Source organism: Oncorhynchus gorbuscha, linkage group LG05 (assembly GCF_021184085.1).
Source record: "Oncorhynchus gorbuscha isolate QuinsamMale2020 ecotype Even-year linkage group LG05, OgorEven_v1.0, whole genome shotgun sequence".
In the NCBI taxonomy this organism is placed as follows: domain Eukaryota; kingdom Metazoa; phylum Chordata; class Actinopteri; order Salmoniformes; family Salmonidae; genus Oncorhynchus; species Oncorhynchus gorbuscha.
In genome coordinates, this window is record NC_060177.1 from 24,394,214 (window position 1) to 24,421,488 (window position 27,275).

At 45.0% G+C, this 27,275-nt stretch overlaps 1 protein-coding gene across 5 annotated transcripts in view; it reads left to right on the forward strand.

Moving 5' to 3' along the window:
• The window catches only part of LOC124035721 (transcription factor 12-like), a 92,681-nt gene that overhangs the window by 20,341 nt on the left and 45,065 nt on the right, over nt 1-27,275 (forward strand). For all 5 annotated transcript variants that reach the window (XM_046349332.1, XM_046349327.1, XM_046349330.1 and 2 more), the window contains exons 4-5: nt 1,853-1,935; nt 7,178-7,280. In XM_046349332.1, the coding sequence (XP_046205288.1) occupies nt 1,853-1,935; nt 7,178-7,280 (186 nt within the window). The remainder of the gene's footprint in view (nt 1-1,852; nt 1,936-7,177; nt 7,281-27,275) is intronic.

The window sequence follows — 27,275 nt, forward strand, 5'->3', positions numbered from 1 at the left end:
GCCTCGACATTGTCTTTGGCACGGGGTCCAGCCCGCACATCGTGATTGTGTGATGTAGGCCTAGTTCTTTTTCACGGTGGAAAAGTCTACTTCTCCCCTCGCCTGTTTGTTCTACTCATGCAAATGCAGATAGCTGGTGTTTAGTGTGTGCCCAGATAGCTGGTGTTTAGTGTGTGCCCAGATAGCTGGTGTTTAGTGTGTGCCCAGATAGCTGGTGATTAGTGTGTGCCCAGATAGCTGGTGATTAGTGTGTGCCCAGATAGCTGGTGTTTAGTGTGTGCCCAGATAGCTGGTGATTAGTGTGTGCCCAGATAGCTGGTGTTTAGTGTGTGCCCAGATAGCTGGTGATTAGTGTGTGCCCAGATAGCTGGTGTTTAGTGTGTGCCCAGATAACTGGTGATTAGTGTGTGCCCAGATAGCTGGTGTTTAGTGTGTGCCCAGATAGCTGGTGTTTAGTGTGTGCCCAGATAGCTGGTGTTTAGTGTGTGCCCAGATAGCTGGTGTTTAGTGTGTGCCCAGATAGCTGGTGTTTAGTGTGTGCCCAGATAGCTGGTGTTTAGTGTGTGCCCAGCCATGCGGTCAAGTGGCACGTTCAGGCAACCGAAGATGTATGTTTTTTTGTCACTAATATTTTGAAATGTTCAACCAATTAAATTGGATTACAGGCCCTCTGAGAGTCTGTGTTATGGTTTAAAGGTTTGATTCATTGTATATACAATTCCTTTAAATCTGATCTGTTATATTTGAGAGCGGAATCAAATGAATGCTATTGCAGTTTTCTGAAGCAGGGTGAAATGACCAAGGCAACAATCAATAACTTGCAAAATGTTGATGTTACTCCCCCTCCTACAATTATGTAACTTACATGGGGCCGGGAGTGGAATGCTGTTACCTACAAAACAATATTGGCTCAAACAGCGTGAAGAATCTCAGAATCGTATCTCTTTACTGAGCAGGCCCCATAAATGTAATTTTGAAGGTCAGATATTATATTTGTTCATCACATAGCAGATGTTGAATTCATGCAATAGTGTTGATGCAATAGTGTTCATGCAACTTTATTGATTTATTTGTTTATCTATTATTTTATTTTGCTGTCTTTGGAAACATGGACTTTTTTAAAATGAGTTTTATGAAGTTTCAGTGCTCAGCTGTTTTGACAGGACTGGACTATACATCACTGCCAAATCATACAGCTCTAGTGCTCTGAAGCACATTTTGAGCATGCACACATGCTAAGGAGTGCACATTGTTTTGTCCGTGATTTATGTAAACCAAAATAAATGACGCCGTGAAAATGTGCCTGGCACTCGTAAGGCAGCACAGCCTTTGAATAGAGGTATAATAGATTAGTCACTTTCTTCTACTCTGCTCTGTTGTCTGTCCTCCTGCCAAGAGAATGGCAGCATGCTCGCTCGCCCAGGGACAGACATGACTGTAGATGCACTGTTATGTCTTTTGTTAAACCAGGCCCCTGGAGAACTGAGAGGCCGTTGCTATGAGACATTAGACGTGTGAAATATCTCTGCCCTGTTTGATTAACTGCAGCCTTCGCCTTTTGATTCAGGAGAGATCATAAAGAAATGTGAAAAACAATCACTTTGGATAGCAATGCAACTTTGCAATTCATTTGTTAAATCACATTTTGAATAGTGTGAATGTCTAATTCAGTTCCTCTAGGGGTACACTGGTTCCCGTCCTGTGCTGTATGGCCCCTCTCTTTCTGTGTTTGTTTATGTGTGTAACCTGTCACTCCAGCTCTGTCTAACTGTTAAATGTGTGTGTGTGTGTGTGTTGGTGAGGAGTCTGAGGACACGGTGCTGATGGAGTTGTGCATCTCTTCTTCTGACAGGTATGGATGAGAGGCCGAGCCAGGCATCGTCCTCCTGGGCCCCAGGTGGCCAGTCGTCCAGTCCCTCCTACGAGTCCTCCAGGGTAAGAACCCTGGCACCCTCACTCCCCTCTGTCTCCCTCACCTCACCCCTTTGTCTCCCTCACCTCACCCCTCTGTCTCCCTCACCTCACTCCTCTGTCTCCCTCACCTCACCCCTCTGTCTCCCTCACCTCACCCCTCTGTCTCCCTCACCTCACTCCTCTGTCTCCCTCACCTCACTCCTCTGTCTCCCTCACCTCACTCCTCTGTCTCCCTCACCTCACTCCTCTGTCTCCCTCACCTCACCCCTCTGTCTCCCTCACCTCACTCCTCTGTCTCCCTCACCTCACTTCTCTGTCTCCCTCACCTCACTCCTCTGTCTCCCTCACCTCACTCCTCTGTCTCCCTCACCTCACCCCTCTGTCTCCCTCACCTCACCCCTCTGTCTCCCTCACCTCACCCCTCTGTCTCCCTCACCTCACCCCTCTGTCTCCCTCACCTCACCCCTCTGTCTCCCTCACCTCACCCCTCTGTCTCCCTCACCTCACCCCTCTGTCTCCCTCACCTCACCCCTCTGTCTCCCTCACCTCACTCCTCTGTCTCCCTCACCTCACCCCTCTGTCTCCCTCACCTCACTCCTCTGTCTCCCTCACCTCACCCCTCTGTCTCCCTCACCTCACTCCTCTGTCTCCCTCCCTCACTCCTCTGTCTCCCTCACCTCACCCCTCTGTCTCCCTCACCTCACTCCTCTGTCTCCCTCACCTCACCTGTCTCCCTCACCCTCCTCTGTCTCCCTCACCTCACCCTCTGTCTCCCTCACCTCACTCCTCTGTCTCCCTCACCTCACCCCTCTGTCTCCCTCACCTCACTCCTCTGTCTCCCTCACCTCACTCCTCTGTCTCCCTCACCTCACCCCTCTGTCTCCCTCACCTCACCCCTCTGTCTCCCTCACCTCACCCCTCTGTCTCCCTCACCTCACCCCTCTGTCTCCCTCTGCCTGGCCTTTCTGCACCGCATCATTTAACACTCATTACATCAACGTGTTACATTACGTTCACAGCTCACTGCAGAGCAGGGAGGGAGAGAGCACCAGTCATGTTGTGTGACCTGTAATTGGCATAATTTTATTTTCCAGAATGACCTAATTGCATGGCACCAATATCCTCTTTAGTGATGGGTTTAAATATTTTGTCATTTGCGTTGGATTATTTGCGCTAAACTGAAATATGAAGCATTTGTCAGGGGAAGCTGATTAATGTTGTGTGCTTTGGAACATTATGGCTACATTGTGGAATTTCTGAATTGGGGGAAATTACTCCACCATTTGTAGATCTGTGCCAATATTAGGATTTAAAGTGCAAACTATATTTATGGAAGTGGACATCAATGGAAATATTGTTCGTTTTGGTTGATTGAAATTCTAACTGTGACTAATGTTTATATTAGGTCATGAATATTCCTTCGAAATGATTTCAGTACCAGCAACGAGTGATTAATTCATTCTTTCCATTAGGATTTCCAGACTCATATGAAATATTTTGGCAGTAATTCAAATGTTATTTCAGAGACATGATCAGTTGCGTTGAATTCATCATGCAATCATGCAAAGAGATAAAAACATAGAATGATGCATGACATGAACTGGTTCGTATGGCATTTCTGTTCAAAGTGTGAATGTATATTCTGTGTCTCTGTATTTGTTGTTTGTCTCCTACACCATGGTGGTTCTGGGTGCCCTGTATGAATTTAATTTAACGTCAATCTCCTGTCACTTTCCATCAGAAATCAGTTAAATGTCAGGTCTGCTCGGCCCGCATTACCTTGTTTATTTTCCAATGCCCTTCCCGAATGAACCTCTACAGGCTATGGGTCCATCGGCTGCCTGATCCGAATTATAAGATGTAGACGTTTGAGATATCTTTGCTTTAGGTGCATATAAATCAGTGTTTCTGACATTGCAAGGGGCGGGCATCAGTAAGCAGACAGCTGTTTGTGCCTCCATACTGCACATATGCACACAAACATGCAACAACAAAAAACACACACACAAACTTCCACATACATTCACGCATACATGCACACAGATACGCATGGATGCACACACATATACCAGAGAGCCAGAGAGATGGGGTTGTTTGTCCAGGTTTTACAGGTGTTTTGTCAATGTGATTACTCATGTAGGCCAGAGAAGACTTGCTCTGAAATAACCATTCTCATTATATGGGATTTATTCTAGTTTCTCTGCACAGCAAATTGCAGGGTCCTCTTAATTGACACCTTATACCAAACCATTTCATTTATTGGCAGCGCATGCTATTTGAGATATTTTGTAAACATAATTGAGAGTGAGTATGGACACAACATACCAACTATACACTGCCTGGTGTCCAGCCTGTCAAAGGTTCATCTGGATGACTTTGACCAAAGAGAATGGAGCCAATCTCTTTAATCCCCAGGCACATTTGATCTCTGCCTGCACTAGTACATCTGTCCATTCATCACTCTGTCTGTCCGTACAGACCATGGTGTGCTATGTCTTTGTGCCTCTGCTGGCCCACACTCCTGCGCCATATTCACGTTGAAGCAGTGTACCTAAAATGCAGTTACAATGTTCACTAGCAATGTGCTGATTGCACAGATAAATAGCCTGCAGCAGCACACATGCACAGATACTACTTGGTACTACTTGGTTGTTATCCAGTGGTATTTATAGCACAATGGCACTTATTCCCAAATAAGAGGAAGAGTGTCCTCTGATTTTGAGATGTGGTTTAGATCTTCATCTGAGATTTGGAAATAATGGGATTATTAGGTTTATCAGTGTGTTTCTAGCCGTAGAGCTGAGGCCCAGCCGGAAGACAGGGAGGAGTCTAGGAACAGAACCCTTTAAATCCATTAAACAGTAGTCAAGCACTTATCTACGGTTCAGCTTTTGTCTTAAAAATCGTATTTTCATAATTCTCATTGTAATGTTTCATAAATTGTGTCCAGCGTCAATACTAAGGAAGGTTTCCCAGAAGAAACACTTTTCGGAAAAGCGCGTTTCTGTTATTCAAAGAGTTCAGTGTAGTGTGTCTGTCCGAGCGGGGCCTGCTTGGGTGCTTCAAGCTAACAGTGTATGATTAGTGGACTGTGAACAGACTCCAGCCCTCCGTCCTGACCTTGGCTTCCAGCCAGCCAACGTACCATGGGCAGTTGTGGCTGCAGGCCGGCCGTCTGACAGACGGGGTTGTGCCCAACGCCACCGCACGCCCCAGCCCTGCCGCGACACTCACCACGTACACGTCCATCACGCCCGTATCATGCCTCCCCAAGCCGCCGTGGTGCAGCCACACATTCACCTGGGACAGCACACACCATCTAAGAGATGACTTTTTAAACTCTGTGGCGAAGGATAGGGGCAAGGCAGGAGCTGTGGCCTGCATGCTTAAGTAGTGATTTGACAGTTATGTAGCCGGCGGTAACTGGCCCCGTTGGTCGCAGTGACAGCATGTGTTAGTGTCTGGGCCGACGTAGCCGAGCAGTGTTTGTAAATGATGAGGGTTCTGTGATTGATGATCTAATGGTCCCAGAGGAGCAGACACAGGGTGGGCTGGGTAGTGTGATCTCACCCTGACCATTATCCCCTCTGCCTTTCTTCTCTCTGGTCCTCCCTACCTGCCCCTCCTCGCTGGCCTTTTCCAGCTCTGTGGCAGCTGTCTCCACCAGGGAAGAAAAGACCAGGAGGAAATGGAGGACTGAGATGTCCAGATGAAGTTGTTCATTACTTACTACTCTTTGTTTTATTTGGTTAAATGTCAGTTGAAACACACCTGGGGGATTTGATTTGTAGTGCAGGAGAGGTTTGTATGGTTTGTTGTTGCCTGTGTGTGTGTGTGTGTGTGTGTGTGTGTGTGTGTGTGTGTGTGTGTGTGTGTGTGTGTGTGTGTGTGTGTGTGTGTGTGTGTGTGTGTGTGTGTGTTTTCGGAGCCTCTCACAGGAGTGGTGTTATTAGTGAGTCCGTTCATGGCGTGATTAACGGGGAGCACGGCCTGGCAGGAACACAATGGGGAATCTCTGTGGATTCCCTCGACACAGCACAACACTCCACTGCCTTTGAAATTACTCCATCACCGTCTGCTCACAAAAAAAAGATGGATAATAAGATTTACTTTTTTACTGTATGTTGAATGCAGAGGGTACGAGTTGGGGAAAAAAAGCGCTATAGAAATTCTCGTCCAGTGCTGCTCGGTCCCTCCGGTGGGAGTTAATGTAGTTTGGAAGGACGCATTTGACTGGAGCGCAGGAGGATTTTCACAGGGCCTGGGATTAGCACTGCTACAGAGTATCTTTTATTGCAGGGGACCCTGAGTTTTCAAAGACCATACTGTGACCGATATTTAGACCTAAGCTCCTGAAGCTGATAACTGTCATGAAAGGCCGCAGGAGAAAAAGGCAATTTTTTAAGCTGCAGGTACCTTGGTAGGATGGAGGGCGGCAGTTTTCCCCGTCATAGAATATAATACCCTGTTATTAAATGTTTTAAATTAAAATCAATATTGTCACAGTATATAGAGGTTTTTAATTATCGTAAGTGAGTAAGATTTGTTCATTCATAGACCAAAAAAATCCTTAAAAATACAAAGCCGCATGTGTTGCGTTTAGTGTTAGTGTTGCTTGGCAACGCTTTGAGACTTGCTGTCTTTGGCTAAACAAATACACCACCTAGAAGGGTTATGGGGGAAACATTTTAAAACTGATCTTGGAAATGGGTATCGCATTTTATGAGAGGTTTGCTAGGATCTCTTGGACTGGTTCACGACAGACTCTTGTAGGACATTGGAAGATGAATCTCTGCAACTACACCTTAGAATTGACACAAGTGAATGATGCTGTTATGTATCCATTTGGACTAAGGGCTTTTCCTAATAGTTTTTCATCCATATGTGAATGTGCTTGTTTGTGCATCATGCATGTTCTGATCCATGTAATGTGTGTACAATTAACATGTCAACATGTCTTCTCTCAAAAAGCCCACTGCCTCTTCAGATCCACAGAATTACATGTGCATCATTAACCTTGTATTTTCTAATCCTGAAACGTGGCATATGCGTTGACAGGCTCATCAGGGTTCTGTTTTACTGCTTTTACAATCAGTCAAAGATGAAAAAAGTCATTTTTAATGACGGAAAGGGGAAAAAAGTACAGTTTCAAGGGACAGTTGACCAATTGTGCTCTCCTTCCTCAGTAATTAGTGTACTGTCATAGCACTCAATTAGCCAAGCAGCCTAATAATGTGTTTAATACTCTGATCTCTCCCCCCAGGGTTTGGCAGACAGCCCTCATTATGGTGATCACATGAGTGACAGTCGATTAGTGTCCCATGAAGGATTGTCCCAGACACCTTTTATGAACTCCAGCATAATGGGTAAGTAGGTCTCACCCCTCACATGCCCACAGGTCTCAGAGATCCATTTTATTTTATTTTAAAAACTCCCTTTAGCCCTGTGTGGACAAGGCATGTCACGCTTCTGGAAGTGGCAGCCCTCACAGCCGTGCTAGGTCAAGCAGTGTTTTCCTCTCCTCTCCTCTCCTCTCCTCTCCTCTCCTCTCCTCTCCTCTCCTCTCCTCTCCTCTCCTCTCCTCTCCTCTCCTCTCCTCTCCTCTCCTCTCCTCTCCTCTCCTCTCCTCTCCTCTCCTCTCCTCTCCTCTCCTCTCCTCTCCCGCCTTACTTCACCCTCTCTCTCCTCGTCCTGTGGTGACCGTCTTCAGAAGTTGACCCTCCCCCAGGGTGGAAGTCACACCATCAGTACAGTTTTCCATCACAAAAGACTGTCTTCTAGCTATCAGAAAAGCCACCGGCAACTTCCAGTAGCAGGAGGTGGTGTCTAAGGAAGGGGGGTTAACCAAGCAGATGTGCCAGAGACCATTTCATACAAAAACAGCCCACCATCACCATTGTGGGATATCATTCAGGATTTCTAATAGATGCTTTAATGGCAGGTGATCTGTGATGGTTTATGCAGACTTAGCGTTTGGGTTTGTTAAATCATGCATAGCCTGATTGTGCTGCTCTGATGTTGCACCACCACCTCCATTTGTCTGCTACCAGCAGCAGTATGATAATTCCCTTCCAAATAAAAGCATTTATTTTGAAGCCAGTAGTGACTCCATTCAGATTGGGAGGCTTTTGGAGATTTAGGAGATTGAATTTACTGTGCTGGTCCTTTGCCACCCCAGTATATAATCACTGTTGAGTATGAACAGATAAGAATGATGATCACTGGTTAAAAAAATCCCCATCATAACACCATATTATAGATTTATCAAACCTAAATTGTGGTTTAGAATGTCTAAAGGTTATTTATTCCCCCCTGATGTGATAGATACATTCTAACAATTAAAAGCTATATATTACACTGGCCTTTCTCCTGGAGTCGTTGTGATGTGTTAGCACATGACAGTTTTATGGGCAACTGAATCCCCGGCTCATTGTAAGATTGCCCTGGAGACTGGTTGCCATGCAAGGTGGATAGTTTACGGATGGGTGCTGGTGCAGGAGACGACTGAAAATGAAATGTTATCTTTGTGGCGATTGATCACAGGATGCGTCTGGGAGGGTGGGCTCCTCTCTGTTCTCCAGCTCTGGCTGTAATTATGCTTATAAGTGGCACAATATGGAAATGATCTGCTGCAATGATGTGTCAGGGCATTAGACAATCTGATTGTGGGCCTAAATAGCCTGTGCTTATCAGAGGCTGGGATTGGAAGATGAGCCTGGTCTTCAATACAATTGAATTTCAGCAGTAATATCTGGGATTTACATGGAATTACCTAGTTTGGGGCGGCATTATTAAATCAAGCCTGAAAGGTTATTCCTCACCAATGAAAGAGGTGGAACACGCATGCAGGGACATTACACAATTATGCATTACAACTATACACGCAGCATTTCCAAGGGAACCCTCTGGTTGTACAGTACTACGTGACCCATTTTTGTTTGATCTCACCATTGGAGTTTTACAACCGAGCCATGGTCATCTGAATGGATTATCTTAATCCAAATCTCAATGGTCTGCAGTTTCCTTCGACAAATATTTGGAGGATGTAGACCCTTTGCTTAGATACCTCAGTGTATGTGGTTACTCAAGACATTTAAAAGAAGATGACATGTTTTGAAGGATTGGAAGCATTTACCAAGCCTTATTTTTGGTATTGTATTTGGCACTGTATACGAATGGATATTGTTCTTAAGTGCGCCGTGCTTTACTGATAGCTCTGCAGGTGGAAAGGGACAATGGCCTTCCTTACTCACTGCTTTGTGTGTGTGTTCAGACCCATACAGTCCTTGGCTTCGACAGACCTGACTCACAATGACCAGGAAACCTCATTCGCAATGCTTTTGAGCAACATCTAAATCAGCTTTAGTTTAGATAAGAAATCTTACCTCCTAAGACGTACTTAGTCGAAGAAAAGCCAGCAAGCCATTGTCCTGATTGTATTGTGTGTGTGTGTGTGTGCATGTTTTTGTCTTTGTATTTAATTTCATGGTTGGTAAATGGAACAGAGGAGACGGTTGGCTCAGACCTGACTCCATCATTCAACCAAAGAGAAGTATGACATGTTGAAAGCAGCTTGGGGTTATTTGAGGTCAGCTATTGTATATGATAATGAACATGTTACAGTTGTTAGTGCCCAACAGATGGCTGGCAATGACTGTTTATTTGACATTATATTTTAATGACAGTTACCAGCAGAATATGCTGCATGACTTGAATAATGGAGGCTCATTCTAGACGTCATCTTTGGCTCATTGGGGCTTTGTCTTTGTACAGCTTGGGAATAGTAGAATAACAAATGAGTAGTAAACTGTGTTGTAAATATAAATTCAATGAAGCTATTCGTATGTAGCTACATGTATGGGAAAAGGAGTACCCAATGTCTTTCAGGAATCAGATATGAATCTACATAAATAGATGATGATCAGAATTACTCCCTCTTGCCTCATGTGATGGCCTTATTGTCTGTCCCTCACGAGTAAAGCCTTTGGGTTGGAGGGTGAGGAATGTGGATTAGGATGAGGAGGAGGGCAGGGTGTCGTGTGAGCTCCCAGTGATGGCACCAGCAACCTCTCTTGGGGCTAACGCAGTGCCTGTGTCAGAGCGGGTCAGGCTCTCCAATCCTCTTACTGCACGACGACACATCCTCCTCAGCACACTACACTATCCATACATACAGTAGTGCAGTATCAGCTCACTGTCTCACTCAGAAGGCCATGTAGATCCCTCTGACTCAGTCACTGACTGTGTAGATGACGAGGTGGTGAGCAACACGGACATGCTGCTCATTGTGTTTCCATGTTTGTATGTATGCAAATGCTGCTCCTTGACAAGATCCAGTAAACAGTAAATAATGGTAAGCGGAAAACAAAGTGGGAAAGGATGGAGTGAGTATTCTAATGGAACGACTTGTTCAATCCCATCCAGTGTTACAAATGCAATATTCTTAGTATTTACAACTCTCACTGAAGTTCTAGATTTATTAAATACTTATATCTCTGCTCCCTTTTCACCCATATTCTTCTGTTCACTCTATATTCCATGTAAGGAACCCTAGAACAAGTTCTAGAAGCTCTAAGGTAAAAGATGATTATGGCCTATGTCCAGCCCTCCTTGCCCCGTCTCTCTCCTGGCTGAGGATGTGTCCTGTATACCAGTGTTTCTCTGAGGGAGGAGTGGAGGGTGTTGCATAACGCTGACTGTGAGTAGTTGTTTGAGGTAATATTTAATAAGCACTAATCCAGCTTTAGATTAAATAGAAATATGCATGCAGATAGGGAATCCTGCCTCTTCAGCGGGTGTAGTATTTACTGGTCAAACAGATTATGATCACAAAGAGAAATTGGTTTAGGCTTTTGTTGATATTCAAGACACAAACAGTAACAGTTGGCAAGGCAAAACACACCTGTTTTGGCTTTGGGTCATATAGTATGTATCACTTGAAATATAGTCTCATAATTAAGCATATTCAATTGTATTATTGGGATGGGAAAATCTTTCTGCTTTAATATAAAACTAAATCAGAAAAAAGATCTGGCAGAAAGTAATTTAGTTGTTTGGACATGATTTAGAAAGATTGTCTCGAGGCTTAAAAATCATTTTGTAACCTGTCTCCTCCCCTTCATCTACACTGATTGACGTGGAATTAACAAGTGACATCAATAAGGGATCATAGCTTTCACCTGGATTCACCTGGTCACTCTATGTCATGGTAAGGGCTGGTGTTCCTAATGTTTTGTACACTCAGTGTATCAAGGGAAGGGTATAAAATTATTTCTAGAGTGTTGAAAGTTTCGAAGAGCACAGTGGTCTCCATCATTGGGAAATTGACTAAATATGGAACTACCCAGAGCTGGCTGCCCGACCAACCTTGGTCAGGGAGGTGACCAAGAACCCAATGACCACTCTGACAGAACTACAGAGTTTCTTGGCTGAGATGGGAGAACCTGCCTCAGTCTCTACAGCACTTCACCAATCTGGGCTTTATGGGACAGTGGCCAGACGGAAGCCACTCCTGAGAAAAATGACAGAACACCTGGAGTTTGCAAAAAGGGATGTAAAAGACTCTGAGATCATAAAGGCAAAAGATTCTGTGGTCTGATGAGACAAACATTTTACTCTTTGGCCCGAATGCAATAGCGCTATGTCTGGAGAAAACCACACACAGCTCATCAACCATTTAACATCATCCCTACCTTGAAGCATGATGGTGGCAGGGACTGTGAGACTGGTAAGGATAGAGGGAACAATGAATGGAGGCAAATACAGGAAAATCCTTGATGAGAACCTGCTTCAGAGTGAAAATGACCTTAGACTGGCGAAGATTTACGTTCCAACATGACAATGACCCCAAACATACAGCCAGAGCAACACTGAAATGACTTCAGAACAAGAATGTGAAAGAACTTGAGTGGCCCAGCTGAAGCCCAGACTTGAATAACCTTGAATATCTGTGAAAAGACTTGAAGATTGCTGTTCCCCGCCACTCCCCATCTAACTTAACAGCACTTGAGAAAATCTGCAAGGAAGAATGGGAGAAATGCCTAAATCCAGATGTGGAAAGCTGATTGAGACATACCCAAGACGACTCATAACGCTGTAATTTCCGCCAAAGGTGCTTCTACAAGTATTGCCTCAGGGGTGTGAATACTCATGTAAATTAGATATTTATTTATTTAATTTTCAATACATTTGCAAAAATCTCCAAAAAACACGTTTTCACATTGTAATTATGGGGTATTGTGTGTATATGGGTGAGAAAAAAATATAAATGTAAGAAATGTTGAATTCAGGCTGTAACACAACAAAATGTGGAATAAGTCCAGGTGTATGAATACTTTCTGAAGGCACTGTAGCCCTGAGATTTCCCTGTAGTGTCACCATGCATTCTGGGTCAGCTTGTGGTCCACATCTGTGCATATGTGTATATACACTGAGAGTACAATACATTAAGAACACATGCTCTTTCCATAACATAGACTGACCAGATGAATCCCGGTTAACACTATGATCCCTTATTGATGTCATTTGTTAAATCCACTAAAATCAGTGTAGATGAAGGGGAGGAGACTGGTTCAATAATGTGCCATTCAAAGGGTGAATGGGCAAGACACAATATTTAAGTGCCTTTGAACAGTGTATGGTAGTAGGTGCCATGAACTGCAACTCTGCTGGGTTTTTCACACTCAACAGTTTCCTGTGTGTATCCAGAATGGTCTACCACCCAAAGGACATCAAGCCAACTTGACATCCAGCCAACTTGTTCTGAGGGCAAAAGGAGGTGGTGCAACTCAATAGTTGGAAGGTGTTCTTAATGTACATATGAGTGGTTCTATATCTTCAATATGTTCATTTAACAGCGGAACATGGAGAATTCTCCTGGCCCTGTAATGTTGTTTCATTTTTCAGAGTTGCCAGACCTATGGTGAACGATAGCTATACTTGTATCTGCTCCTGCATTGAGAGCATGACAGGACTCATTGAGTTGTATTTCCTGAGAGCCCTATGCTGGTTCGTTGGGATGACTATATGAGTACCAGACTTGGATCTTATTTCCTGCTGAGTTTCATCTCTTACTGTAGAATGGAGAGGAAACGTTTAACAATCTGATGCAATTTGAACAATTGGTTCAGATGATAAGATATAAATAGACTAGTAGCAGTGTGATTTTTGTTAAGCCTTTTCTGTTGAGTAGAAGCACAGAGCCTATTCACCCTCCTAGGTGAGGAGGAAGGGTGTTGAGGGTTACTGTACGCTGCTTCAGGTGTCAGTTTAAATAAGTCCTCCACTCATTTCTCACTCCTTTCAAGTCCGTTGGCTTTGAGCTTCTTCATTCACCTTGGGTGAGTTCTATTCGAAATATTTTTGGCGGTGTTTGCTCTTTTCCTTCAGTTCGGCATAGACAAGGCCTATATCTACCATTAAAGACAGAGGCTAGGAAGAGCTACTGACTTTCAACCTGGCTCTCAGATGGCACTTGGTAATCACTGCTTCATTTCGCAAGACAGGATTTATTCCGTGAGTCACGTTGATGGCTGTGCGTCAAAGAAGAAGAGAAAGAAGGGGAAATGTCCTACAAGGATATCCAGAAACATGAAACATTGTTGCTGTCTTTTGATCACTTTTCTATTTTTTTGCAGCAAAAAATCTGTTGCAACCTTCCTCTTGACAGTTGAAGTAGGTTTGATGACCATTGTTTGCTGAGTGTGTTGAAAGTGATTTAATGAGAGTTTGAGTATGAGAGTTAGTGTGTGTGTGTGTGTATAGAGTACATATGTAGAGTATGTATGTATACAGTACCAGTCAAAGGTTTGGACACACCTACTCATTCAAGGTATTTTCTTTATTATTCTGCATTCCAGAATAATAGTGAAGACATCAAAACTAGGAAATAACACATATGGAATCATGCAGTAATGAAAAAAGATGACAGCTTTGCATACTCTTGGCATTCTCTCAACCAGTTTCATGAGGAATACTTTTTCTTTTCTAACAGTCTTGAAGGAGTTCCCACATATGCTGAGCACTTGTTGGCTGCTTTTCCTTCACTCTGTGGTCCAACTCATCCAAAACCATCTCAATTGGATTGAGATCGGGTGATTGTGGAGGCCAGGTCATCTGATACAGCACTCCATCACCCTCCTTCTTGGTCAAATAGCCCTTACACAGCCTGGAGGTGTGTTTTGGGTCTTTGTCCTGTTGATAAAGAAATTATAGTCCCACTAAGCGCAAACCAGATGGGATGGAGTATCGCTGCAGAATGCTGTGGTACCCATGCTGGGTAAGTGTGCCTTGAATTCTAAATAAATCACAGACAGTGTCACCAGCAAAGCACCATCACACCTCCTCCTCCATGCTTCACAGTGGGAACCACACATGGGGAGATAATCCGTTCACCTACTCTGCGTCTCACAAAGACACGGCGGATGGAACCACAAATCTCACATTTGGACTCATCAGACCAAAGGACAGACATCCACCGGTCTAATGTCCATTGCTGGTGTTTCTTGGCCCAAGCAAGTCTCTTCTTATTGGTGTTCTTTAGTAGTGGTTTCTTTGCAGCAATTCAACCATGAAGTCCTGATTCACGCAGTCTCCTCTGAACAGTTGATGTTGAGAAGTGTCTGTTATTTGAACTCTGTGAAGCATTTATTTGGGCTGCAATTTGAGGTGCAGTTAACTCTAATGACCTTATCCTCTGCAGCAGAAGTAACTCTGGGTCTTCCTTTCCTGTGGTGGTCCTCATGAGAGCCAATATCATCATAGTGCTTGATAGCTTTTACAACTGTACTTGAAGAAACATTCAAATTTCTTGACATTTTCCAGATTGACTGACCTTCATGTCTTAAAGTAATGATGGACAGTAATTTCTCTTTGTTAATTTGAGCTGTTCTTGCCATAATATGGACTTGGTCTTTTGCCAGATAGGACTATCTTCGGCATTCCACCCCTACCTTGTCACAACACAGCTGATTGGCTCAAATGCATTCAGAAGGAAATAAATTCCGCAAATTAACTTTTAAGAAGGCATACCTGTTAATTGAATTTGAAATGCATTCTAGGTGACTACCTCATTAAGCTGTTTGATAGAATGCCAATAGTGTGGAAAGCTTTCATCAAGGCAAAGGGTGGCTACTTTGAAGAATTTCAAATATAACAAATAATTTTATTTGTTTAATACTTTTTTGGTTACTACATGATTCCTTGTGAGTTATTTCATAGTTTTGATGTCTTCACTATTAATCCATAATGTAGAAAATAGTCAAATAAAGAAAAACCCTTGAATGAGAAGGTGTGTGCAAACTTTTGACTAGTACTGTATGTGTGTGTGTTCAGCCATGTGACTGTGTCTGTATTAATAACTCTGCTGAGCTGCTACGATGCACCCTCACGTTCCTCCAGCGCACCTCATACGCTCTGTGTGTGTCTAGTACTATGAAAACAAATCTGATTAATATGACTAACTCGCCACACACTCCCAGGCCTTCTGTCGTTAGACTGGATTTGGTGGGCTAATGGTATTTCACTTTACGTCATGTCTGAAATGGCATGGGACTGTATTTCGAGTCACCCATGATGATCTCAGAGCTGTGTGTGGTGTTGCCTTCCAGTTGTTGAACACCATTCTAGGGATTACTGTGAAAAGTCCCCTAACTAACCTGCTTAAACACGGCTCATATTTCCAGATAAATTAAATCTATTAAATGGCAGTTAATGGAGCAGGGGAGGCTGTGGCCTGGGCCCCAGAGACAGACTGTCTCCTCTGGAGACAGTGGTTACTGGGTTTCCATCTGATACCACTGGGACCGTCACCAAATACCTTGGACTCCTAACCCTAATTCATTTGTAATAGATGAAATTGATCTGTAACAGATTTTTATTTTCATAGAAAGTGTTGTCTCTATGTCAATTCATTTGTATTTTTTTCATATAATTCCCTGGAGGAAAGTGCTTTTTAGTTTTCAGGCCAGAATATGTGGAGACTAGGTTCCACAGGCTCCTTTATTGAAAATGTGAGGCCTTCTCCAGAGCTACTCAACAGCCAGGCCTTGGACCAGTCTTAAAGTCTGTGTATAGGCTCAGGAAAAGTCCACAGACTGACATGCTTTCGCAGTTGATAGATGGACGAGAGGAGAGCAGTGAAAACGGAGTTTAAATCACAATCTGTCCTTGAAGGCCAGCCAACCCCTGTTAGTGTGTCCAAGACCACTGTGACCATGTATCCAAGTGCATCAATGCTTTTCATACAACAATTTCAATCTGGATGAAAGTACACCTTTTTTAAAAGCAGCATTGCTCAGTATCCTTGGAACAGATGAATATCACACAGTTTAAATTGAACAGTTTCCAAGAATAGTTTGTGCTGCTTGCCTTATCTGGGTAATTAAAGCTGTAATGCTTGCTGTCACCAGGAAAATAATTGTGGAGCCCATGCAGCACTAGTTTCTGAGATTTGCATCCTCATTGCCAGCCTGCAGAGTGTTCTGCAGTTAGCCCTCCTCTCTCTCCTCCTCTCTCCCCTCTCTTCTCCCTCGGCTTTCTGCTAAATGAATTCTCCCTGCACAGAAGAATTGTTCTCATCTGTTTTTCCTCTCCTTTTGATGAAACGTAATGGGTTTCCAGGAAATGAAGTGATGCAGTCGTTTAGTGACAATGCAAAGTGTTCAGAGCATTATGTTGCCCAGGGTTTTGTGCACAAGAGGGGCCATGACAGCGCCAAGATGTATTCTCCCTGCCTTTTGTGCAGCGGGGGGAAAAATCAATCTCTCTCAGTGCCTCAGTAGTGTCTTTTTCTACTTTTCCTTTTTAATTGTTCCTTAAGGCTTATCATGGAGAGCTAAATCCCACATGGCGCTAGCATCCCGAGCGTGTTTAACTGGTGCAGGTGTCGGTGTGCTCGCCATTCTGTCCCGCGAGGGCCCCTCCCCCGACCCAGGCTGTGATTGCGGCCAGGTGCTGCTCAGGTGTTCACCCGGGTACTTCTGCATTTTGGGTCACAGGTGCTGCCTAGGCTGCTCCTTCTCCTCTCCTCCGTCTGTCACTCACTCGCTCCTGCTTGCACCCCCCTTCTCTCTGATTGCACCCCCCTTCTCTCTGATTGCCCCCCCTCTCTCTCTCTGTCTCTCTGTCTTCTCCTGGTTACGCTCATATCTGCCCACACCACACACACACACACACACACACACACACACACACACACACACACACACACACACACACACACACACACACACACACACACACACACACACACACACACACACACACACACACACACACACACACACACACACACAGATGGTGAGCTGTACTCACAGGTGTGAGTAACAGTAGATCATTAAGGACTGTGAGTGATTGTGGTGTTTGGTCCTTTAACCATACTCACTGTTAGCTCAACTGAACTAGAGATGGAATAGATGATATTATCCCTTTGTCTACTCCACTGGTACCACATTATGAGAGAAGACTGGTTTGTAATGAATCCACTCTTGTGTGAAGGCACAAGGCCGTAGCACAGTGAGAGCACATTTCTGCAACCATTTCAAGCATATGTATTGCTACTTGTGATTTGTTTACTGGGTACTAAACAATAGGTGAATATATTTTTTGTGTGTGTTGTTTTTCTGTGCATCTTTGAATGTGTCTAGTGTTATTCTGTGTGTCAGCCCAGCAGAGGAGGAGAAAGAAAGAGGGTGGAGAGGGAGAAGAGGGGAGGCGCGGGGAGAGGTGTGGTGCGCTGTAGTCTAGTGGATGTAGCCGGTCATTATGCAGAGCTGCAGGGTGCGCTTATCTGTTACTGTGCTCAGTGAAGCGTGAAGAGCTGAAGACGAGCTGAAAGGGCACAAATCCCTCTCCTCCATGCCGCGCTCCCTCCCTCCCCACCCCACTCACCCCCACCCGGTCCCTGCCCTGCCCTCCTCCTCAGGCCCTGGCCCCAGTGCTGTCAGTGTGGCGTTGCCCAGCCCAGCTGCAGAGGGGGCTGTCTGTCCAAGAAGGAGGGCCAGGGGAGAGGTGAGGTGATGTAACAGGTCCTTGAGGGGCAGCTGCAGCAGCGGAGGGGCGATGACAGTAATTACAGGTCCAGCCAGTCCAGGAACATCTGGAAATATCATCCTTTTCCACTGCATGTAATATTGTATCATATTGTTCATGATAGTCACCTCACCTCCACTCATTCTGACAGCACAGCATACTGTACATCATAGTGAAATATTTCTGGTGTTGGTTTGACTGTGGATTATAAGCATTCAGTAAAACCAGCTCTTCTTTTCATTCCCGTTTCATAAAATATATGGGCGTTTGATTGTTCAGTAATTCACATCCTGTCTCCACTACCTTGTCTGCTGTTTCCCTTGGTGACAAAGCCAACCCACTCCTGTAAAGCCCACCTAAAGTCAGGCAAGCCTATTTCCATAGAAATCTCTGTAATGCTAAATGACACATCAAAAAGTGTAGCTCGGTGCGTTGCTCAAATGTGAGATACTACATCTACAGCAAGGAAGGATTTTAAGAATAGTGGAGGCAGTGTCTTACTAGGGTTTGACGAGCTGCCAGCATTTAGCCAATCCCTTTATACACACATCTAAAGAATCTGCCTACAATCACTATTGGAAAGCATCCATACTTTTAGCAGAGACTAGGCATTCTCTCTCTCTCTCTCCCTCCCTCTATCTCTCTTTTCTTCATCTCGCTGTACTTTGTCCATGTCACACTCTCTTTTCTTGACCACTTCCTTTTTCCTACCTTCTCCCTCCCTTAGCCCCCTTTGTTTGCTTCCCCCCCACACCCCTCGTTATCCCTCATATTCTCTCTCTCTTTCTTCCTCCCCCATTTCCCTCTCTCTCTCTCTGTCCCCTTTGTCTCTTCTGTATATTTATGCTCCCCTTACACTAGCAGGCAGCTGATGCCAATAAAAATGTTAGTGATTGTTAAATGAAAACACAAAGTTTAAGGGCAATGATTCATTAGGAAGGAATGCTGCCAGTGGAACAGCTCAAGTCTCCTGACTCCACTACTGCACTGCATCTCCATCACAGACACACTCTTGGCTACTGTACCTCCATATATCTGTTGGAATGTGTCCGTCCGTCTGCCGGTCTCTGGCATTGTGCTCTATCTTGTTCCCTGATTGAGAGTCTTGCCAGGCTCCATGTCCAGCCAGTTCAGTAGCAGAGTTTTAACACTGAAGTACTGCGCTGAGGTCTCTGTGACTCAGTGTTGCGTGAGTTGAGGTAGTCTGAGCTTTCACATGTCCTTTGATTCAGCGAAAGGGCAAGGCGAGGCAGTTGTACACAAACCATCAACAACGTTTATTTTAGGTACAGTTTGGGATGACTCGCTATTCAGGGAGACCAGCCTTGAGAACTTTTTACTGAGGGCCAATCTGGAGTTGGTACATACATTATATCCAAAATATAAGCATATTTTACTCCAATGTTTGTAAACAAAGTTAATGTAAACAAAAACTGTGTTGCTTTAAAACATGGTTAAAACGATCATTTTGATCTCATGGCTAGTCAGTCCTTGCCTCCATAGCTCTGTCTATGAGAGTGGTTATATTTCTCAAGCCCCATTTGTCAGCTGTTTACCAAAACATGTGGAGGTGTGGCCATTGTTTGAGCTCCGGATTGGCTCTTTAAAGTGTGATGAGATGCTACATTTCTACATGAGATACAGTGCTTATAAAAAAGTATTTGCAACGTTCTAATGTTCTCAACTTTTGCATATTTTTGATACTGAATATTATCAGATCTTCCAAGACCTAAGATTAGATAAAGGGAACCTGAGTGAACAAATAATACAACAATTACAAACGTATTTCATTTCTTTCATAAACAAAGTTATGCAACACCCAATGCCCCTGTGTGAAAAATGAATTGCCCCTTACACTCAATAACTGGTTGTGCCCCTTCAGCTGCAATGACTCCAAACGCTTCCTGTAGTTGTTGATCAGTCTCTCACATCCCTGTGGAGGAAGTTTGGCCCACTCTTCCACACATAACTGCTGTCACTCAGCAACATTTGTGCGTTTTCAAGCATGAACTGCTCATTTCAAGTCCTGCCACAACATCTCAATTGGGACTAACTTGTAATTTGTTGCTTTTTAGCCATTTTCATATACTTTAGACTTGATTTTGTCTTTTGGATCATTGTCTGCTGCATGACCCAGCTGCACTTCAGTTTCAGCTCACAGACGGATGGCCTGGCATTCTCCTGTAGAATTCTCTAATATAGACCAGAATTCATGGGTTCTCCTATTAAGGCAAGTCTTCCAGGTCCTGAGACAGCAAAGCATCCCCAAACCATCACATTTGTAAACTCAGGTTCACTTTATCTAATATTAGGTTTTGGTTGAAGATCTGATAACATTCAATATAAAAAATATGCAAAAATAAAGAAAATCAGAAAGGAGGCAAATACTTTTTCATGGCTCTGTATTGATGGCACTGTATTGATGGCACTGTATTGATGGCACTGTATTGATGGCACTGTATTGATGGCACTGTATTGATGGCACTGTATTGATGGCACTGTATTGCTGGCACTGTATTGATGGCACTGTATTGATGGCTCTGTATTGATGGCACTGTATTGCTGGCACTGTATTGATGGCACTGTATTGATGGCACTGTATTGCTGGCACTGTATTGCTGGCACTGTATTGATGGCACTGTATTGATGGCACTGTATTGATGGCACTGTATTGATGGCACTGTATTGCTGGCACTGTATTGCTGGCACTGTATTGATGGCACTGTATTGATGGCACTGTATTGATGGCACTGTATTGATGGCACTGTATTGATGGCACTGTATTGATGGCACTGTATTGCTGGGACTGCATTGATGGCACTGTATTGCTGGCACTGTATTGATGGCACTGTATTGATGGCACTGTATTGCTGGCACTGTATTGATGGCTCTGTATTGATGGCTCTGTATTGATGGCTCTGTATTGATGGCTCTGTATTGATGGCACTGTATTGATGGCTCTGTATTGATGGCACTGTATTGATGGCACTGTATTGATGGCACTGTATTGATGGCACTGTATTGATGGCACTGTATTGATGGCACTGTATTACTGGCACTGTATTGATGGCACTGTATTGATGGCACTGTATTGATGGCACTGTATTGATGGCACTGTATTGCTGGCACTGTATTGCTGGCACTGTATTGATGGCACTGCATTGATGGCTCTGTATTACTGGCACTGTATTGATGGCACTGTATTGATGGCACTGTATTGATGGCACTGTATTGATGGCACTGTATTGATGGCACTGTATTACTGGCACTGTCATTGGCACTATCCTTCTGAGTTTGCAGATTTTATTTTATTTTTTCTTTATTTAACTAGGCAAGTCAGTTAAGAACAAATTCTTATTTTCAATGACGGCCTAGGAACAGTGGGTTAACTGCCTGTTCAGGGGCAGAACGACAGATTTGTACCTTGTCAGCTCTGGGATTTGAACTTGCAACCTTCCGGTTACTAGCCCAACGCTCTAACCACTAGGCTCCCCTCCTCCCACTCTCCTTCTATCTCCCGCCCCATGTAACCTTGAGAGCACACAGGCGGCGCTACAGTTGTTTCTTCAAGGAGTCTAGCAGGAATAATTGACTTTGTCCCCATGACCCAGACTGACAGTATGATCACACATCCATTCATAAACCTCTGTGTTTAAGGCCTTGTTGGGATGAATCAACCCAATTCAATTCATAGGACTTCATGTTTAGAGTGCTGGGGCCAGTTGTGTGTCTGTGCCCTGTACTCCTACAGAGCCATGCAGGTGCACTACTCCAGCCCTCACACACTCCAGTCCACACACATACCACACACTCCACACACACCTGGCCCAGGGACCTCAGGTGGCAAACACAGCGCCCGGCACAGCCTCCCCTAAAAATATCCTCCCGCATGGATCCGATTCATGGAGAGAAATGAATGTAGCAAATGAATCAATGTAATCGTGTGAGTTTTCAGACGTGCTCGTCCCAGGAGCAGGGCACCACAATCCTCCCAGGATACGTAGGGAATCCACAGTGTCATTACCCTGCCTGTGTAATATAATCCAACCTGCAGGGTTTGGCAAAGAGCATGCACACACACACACACACACACACACACTCCACTGAGCACACACACCAATCCTCCCCACTTCGTTCCTGTTCATCCATATTAAATCTTTCATTACACATATCTTATTTTATTCATTGCTTCCCGTCCTAGCCTGGAGCGCTGTGGCTTAATGAGATATTAATCCTGTGTTTCAGCTGGAACATTTATATTTACCTGGGAACAGATCTGGTTCCATTCTCTTTGTCATTGTGTACTCACCTTTGTTATGTTTCATTAACTGTACACGAAAGGTTGTCTTCTATATAAATGATTATCCACCTACATGAGCTCTAACTTTGCATATTTCTGTTATCTCTGTAGGTTTCAGTTAGCCACAGAAACAGGGGAACTGGAGCAAACACTAAGTACATGTTAAAACACTAAGTACATGTTAAAACACTAAAAAGCATGAAATAGCATAAACTCTGCCACACCTGACCTGTGATTCAATTAGAGCCCTCACAGAGAGCTGGATGAATGTCTGTCAGAATGTCCCCTGTTTCCCCTGCCCAAGCTTAGCCTCCCTCCTCTTTCTCTCCTTCTATCCCCCTCCCTCCCTCTCCTTCCATCCCCTCCTCTCCTTCTATCCACCTCCTCCCACTCTCCTTCTATTCCCCTCCTCCCCCTCTCCTTCTATTCCCCTCCTCCCCCTCTCCTTCTATCCCCCTCCTCCCACTCTCCTTCTATCCCCCTCCTCCCCCTCTCCTTCTATCCTCCCCCTCTCCTTCTATCCCCCGCCTCCCCCTCTCCTTTTATCCCCCTCCTCCCACTCTCCTTCTATCCCCCTCCTCCCCCTCCCTTCTATCCTCCCCTCTCTTCCTATCCCCCTCCTCTCCTTCTATCCTCCCCCTCTCCTTCTATCCCCCTCCTCCCCCTCTCCTATCCACCTCCTCCCCCTCTCCTTCTATCCACCTCCTCCCCCTCTCTTTCTATCCCCCTCCCCCTCTCCTTCTATCCACCTCCTCCTCCTCTCCTTCTATCCCCCTTCTCTCCTTCTCCTTCTATCCCTCTTATTTTAACCACCTCCTCCCCTCTCCTTCTATCCCCCTCCTCCCCTCTCCTTCTATCCCCCTCCTCCCACTCTCCTTCTATCCCCCTCCTCCCCCTCTCCTTCTATCTCCCCCTCTCCTTCTATCCCCCTCCTCCCCCTCTCCTTCTATCCCACTCCTCCCCTCTCCTTCTATCCCACTCCTCCCCTCTCCTTCTATCCCCTCCTCTCCTCCTTCTATCCCTCTCCTTCTATCCCCCTTCTCTCCTTCTCCTTCTATCCCTCTTATTTTAACCACCTCCTCCCCTCTCCTTCTATTCCCCTCCTCCTCCTGTTCTTCTGTCCACCTCTCTCAGCCCCTGTTGGAGCCCCCCCGCTGCTGCCAGGGAGATGAAGGTGGGAATTAAATGCTTAGTCAACTCAGAGAATTTAACTGAGACCTCTGAAACGCCTACAACGCACTTTACACACACACACACACACACACACACACACACACACACACACACACACACACACACACACACACACACACACACACACACACACACACACACACACACACACACACACACACACACACACACACACACACACACACACACACACACACACACACACACACACATAAATACACACACACACATAAATATACACACACACACACACATAAATACACACAGCTCTGAAATTATTATCAAAGGACTGGTCCCATTTAGCCACCCTCTGTATATGGCTGTTTAGTGTTTGGGTTGTTCTGTCGGACATTTGGGTCTCTGGGATTTCTGTGAAAGGGAATATGCTCAAAGTGCTTTGTGACTAAGAGCCGGATCGAACTTCCTGACCTGTGTTATCCTTCCTGGTCCTTCATCTCTGATCCTCTGATGTCTCATTGTTTAACAGTTGCCTGGCATCTAATACCAGCCGCCAACACACACACACACTTTGATGTGGCACACTGACTGTACTATAATATCCATCCAGGGACATGCAAGAATTATCTCCCCTCCTTTTCCATGGCTTATTAAATGTATTCTTGTTTTTTCCTCGACGCTCCAGTTGCCCGAATATGGCCGTCTCACATGCATGTCTTGATAGGGGTGTGACTACGTGTGTGTTAGTGACTCTACTGTGGTGTCCTCCATCACAGCGTCAGTGTGAACCACATGGTGGGAGAGTTTGTTAGGTAGCTCATGGCCTCCATCACAGCGTCAGTGTGAACCACGTGGTGGGAGAGTTTGTTAGGTAGCTCATGGCCTCCATCACAGCGGTCAGTGTAGCTCAACCACGTGGTGGGAGAGTTTGTTAGGTAGCTCATGGCCTCCATCACAGCGTCAGTGTGAACCACGTGGTGGGAGAGTTTGTTAGGTAGCTCATGGCCTCCATCACAGCGTGTGAACCAGTGGTGGGAGAGTTTGTTAGGTAGCTCATGGCCTCCATCACAGTGGTGGGAGAGTTTGTTAGGTAGCTCATGGCCTCCATCACAGCGTCCAGTGTGAACCACGTGGTGGGAGAGTTTGTTAGGTAGCTCATGGCCTCCATCACAGCGTCAGTGTGAACCACGTGGTGGGAGAGTTTGTTAGGTAGCTCATGGCCTCCATCACAGCGTCAGTGTGAACCACGTGGTGGGAGAGTTTGTTAGGTAGCTCATGGCCTCCATCACAGCGTCAGTGTGAACCACGTGGTGGGAGAGTTTGTTAGGTAGCTCATGGCCCTCCTGCGCTGAGAGAATGGATGCGTGATTATGAAGTCATCAGCCATGAACCAGTAGGGCTGGGGAGGCACCCCCCTTCTCGCGGGTGCCATTGATTGGTGGCCATGTGTTTGTGCCCGATAGACTGTGAAATGGTGTATTGCAGCACGGCTGTGTCGCACCTGCGTCCCACCAAGGTGATTGATTGGTTTGGTCATGTGGAATGTTCCCATCTGGTCTGCAGTAATGCATTTTCTTTCCATCCTGTGAATAGCAAGCACTGGCTGGAGGACAGTGAGGCTCCAAAAATGGGAAAGGCCAAACGAAAACATTCCCCCCCTCCCCTTTTTGCTTTTTACCAACGCGGAAAATCAAATAGACCAAGCTTCTCGTCTGATTATCCTGTGTGGTGGGGGCCGGGGGTGTTTGGGATAAATACAATCTGGAAATCCGTCTCTTATACACAGAGACAGACCACCAGGGGAATCAAATCCCTTCTGTCTCTAGGTAGTCAGGGGGGCAGTGGTACTTCATTTTGAATGGCAGACTTCAAGGCTGAAAGCTGTGTGTTATAGTGAACGTCGTCTTTGATCCAGCTGAATATTTATATCTCATGCTCCTCCCATCCTGAACTTGAGCGAGATGGAGGAAGCTTGTCTTTGCTGTTAAAAGTGAGCCTTTTCATTTTGTCGAGCGTGTCTCACCTTAACAAGTCTGTTTCATTTTGCTCTACTTAGATTCCTCCTCGTTTGATTCTGATTATTCTTAATCCCGGCCCCTCTCTCTTTTAATTGATCTATTCATTCCACCTAATGACTAATTACATATCAGAGCGCATCAGCGAAGGCATTCATCATCGTAGAACGTAATAATCAATGACATTTCAACAAAGGAAAAAATAAATATGCAAAAGAACTCATTAACATTTGCGCTGGCTGTTTGAATAATGCTGCTGCTGACAAGGCTGTAATTAACAGAAATTGATGCTGAGCTCAGGGTGGGAAGAGAGAGTTGTATCCCCAGAGTTTTGTTGTGCGCCCAGTGTGGGCCTATGCCTTGCTGGTATGTGGACTGGGCTGGCTGGGCAGTGGGCACTGACTGCTACATCAGAGAGAGAGGAGGTGCTGATGTACTACCCTTATCACCCTGCTGACCTCTCCACAAGACCTGCTGACCTCTCCACAAGACCTGCTGACCTCTCCACAACCCCAGCCCAGCTCACAGCACAGCTTTTATTTACGGTCAAACACAAGCTGGCGGGAACATCAAAATCCTGCAACAGGATGGATGTACACAAACAGTCGAGACAAGGAAACAAACAGCTCCGTTCTAAAAGCCAGGGAAACCAGTGAGTGGGTGTGCTGCTTTGTTCTCGGCTGTAATGTCACGCCTGCCAGTGGATTGTGTTTGGGAGCTACTGAGCCTATTGCAGTGCTTCATGTCAAGGTTTCCAGAGAGACCAGAACTTTCCACTACAGGGTTAGTGTAGAATATCAAGGGTGGAAATGGAGCTGCTCTGTAGTATGTGGTCTAAAATCAATTTCCTATGTTTTACTTTCCCACTGTAGGTCCCTGAGTCCACCCCTTCTACACCCCCTCTGTCTCTCTCTTTTCCTGTCGGCTTTCCTGTTTTTGTCATGAATATCAACAGAAAATGCAGCAAACACAATAAAGCTGTTTGTGTTTGTTTTTTTGGACAGCTGAAAGTGCTGATTGTAACAAGTTGAAGGAATTTCCTTTATTGCGTGTGTTAGCCCTGCCACATGGCTCAACATGGAACATTAACTTGACAGCGATAATGGATTGCGATGAGGTTCTTGGCTAGCACTCCTAATGCAGGGACAGGAGCATGGGTTGGGATACTTCACAGGCACAGCACACACTGGAAAGAAAGAGGGAGGAACAGATGTATGATCTATTCATTTGGCTTTAGCATTACCCTCTATCTCCTCATGTATACACACTGTTTTACCCACTTCATATGTATATACTGTATTCTAGTCATGGCTCATCCTATATAACTACTTCTGTACACACCTTCTCTATTCATATACTGTCTATACTGTCTATACGCACCATTTATATATATATACACTATATATGCTCAGTGACTGTCAACGTGACACCGTCAGAGTAATTCTTCCCTGAGTTGCCCTGGTCAACTGTAAGTGCTGTTATTTTGAAGTGGAAATGTCTAGGAGCAACAACGGCTAAAGTGATAGGCCACACAAGCTCACAGAACGGGACAGCTGAGTGCTGAAGCATGTAGTGAGTAGAACTCGTCTGTCCTCAGTTGCAACACTCACTATCGAGTTCCAAACTGCCTCTGGAAGCAACATCAATACAATAACTGTTCATGGGGAGCTTCATGAAATGGTTTTTCATTGCAGAGCAGCCGCACACAAGCCTAAGATTACCATGCAGAATGCTAAGCGTCTGCTGGAATGGTGTAAACCTCCCGCCATTGGAATCTGGAGCAGTGGAAATGCATTCTCTGGAGTGATGAATCACGCTTTAGTATCTGGCAGTCCAACAGACAAATGGGTTTACTGGATGCCAGG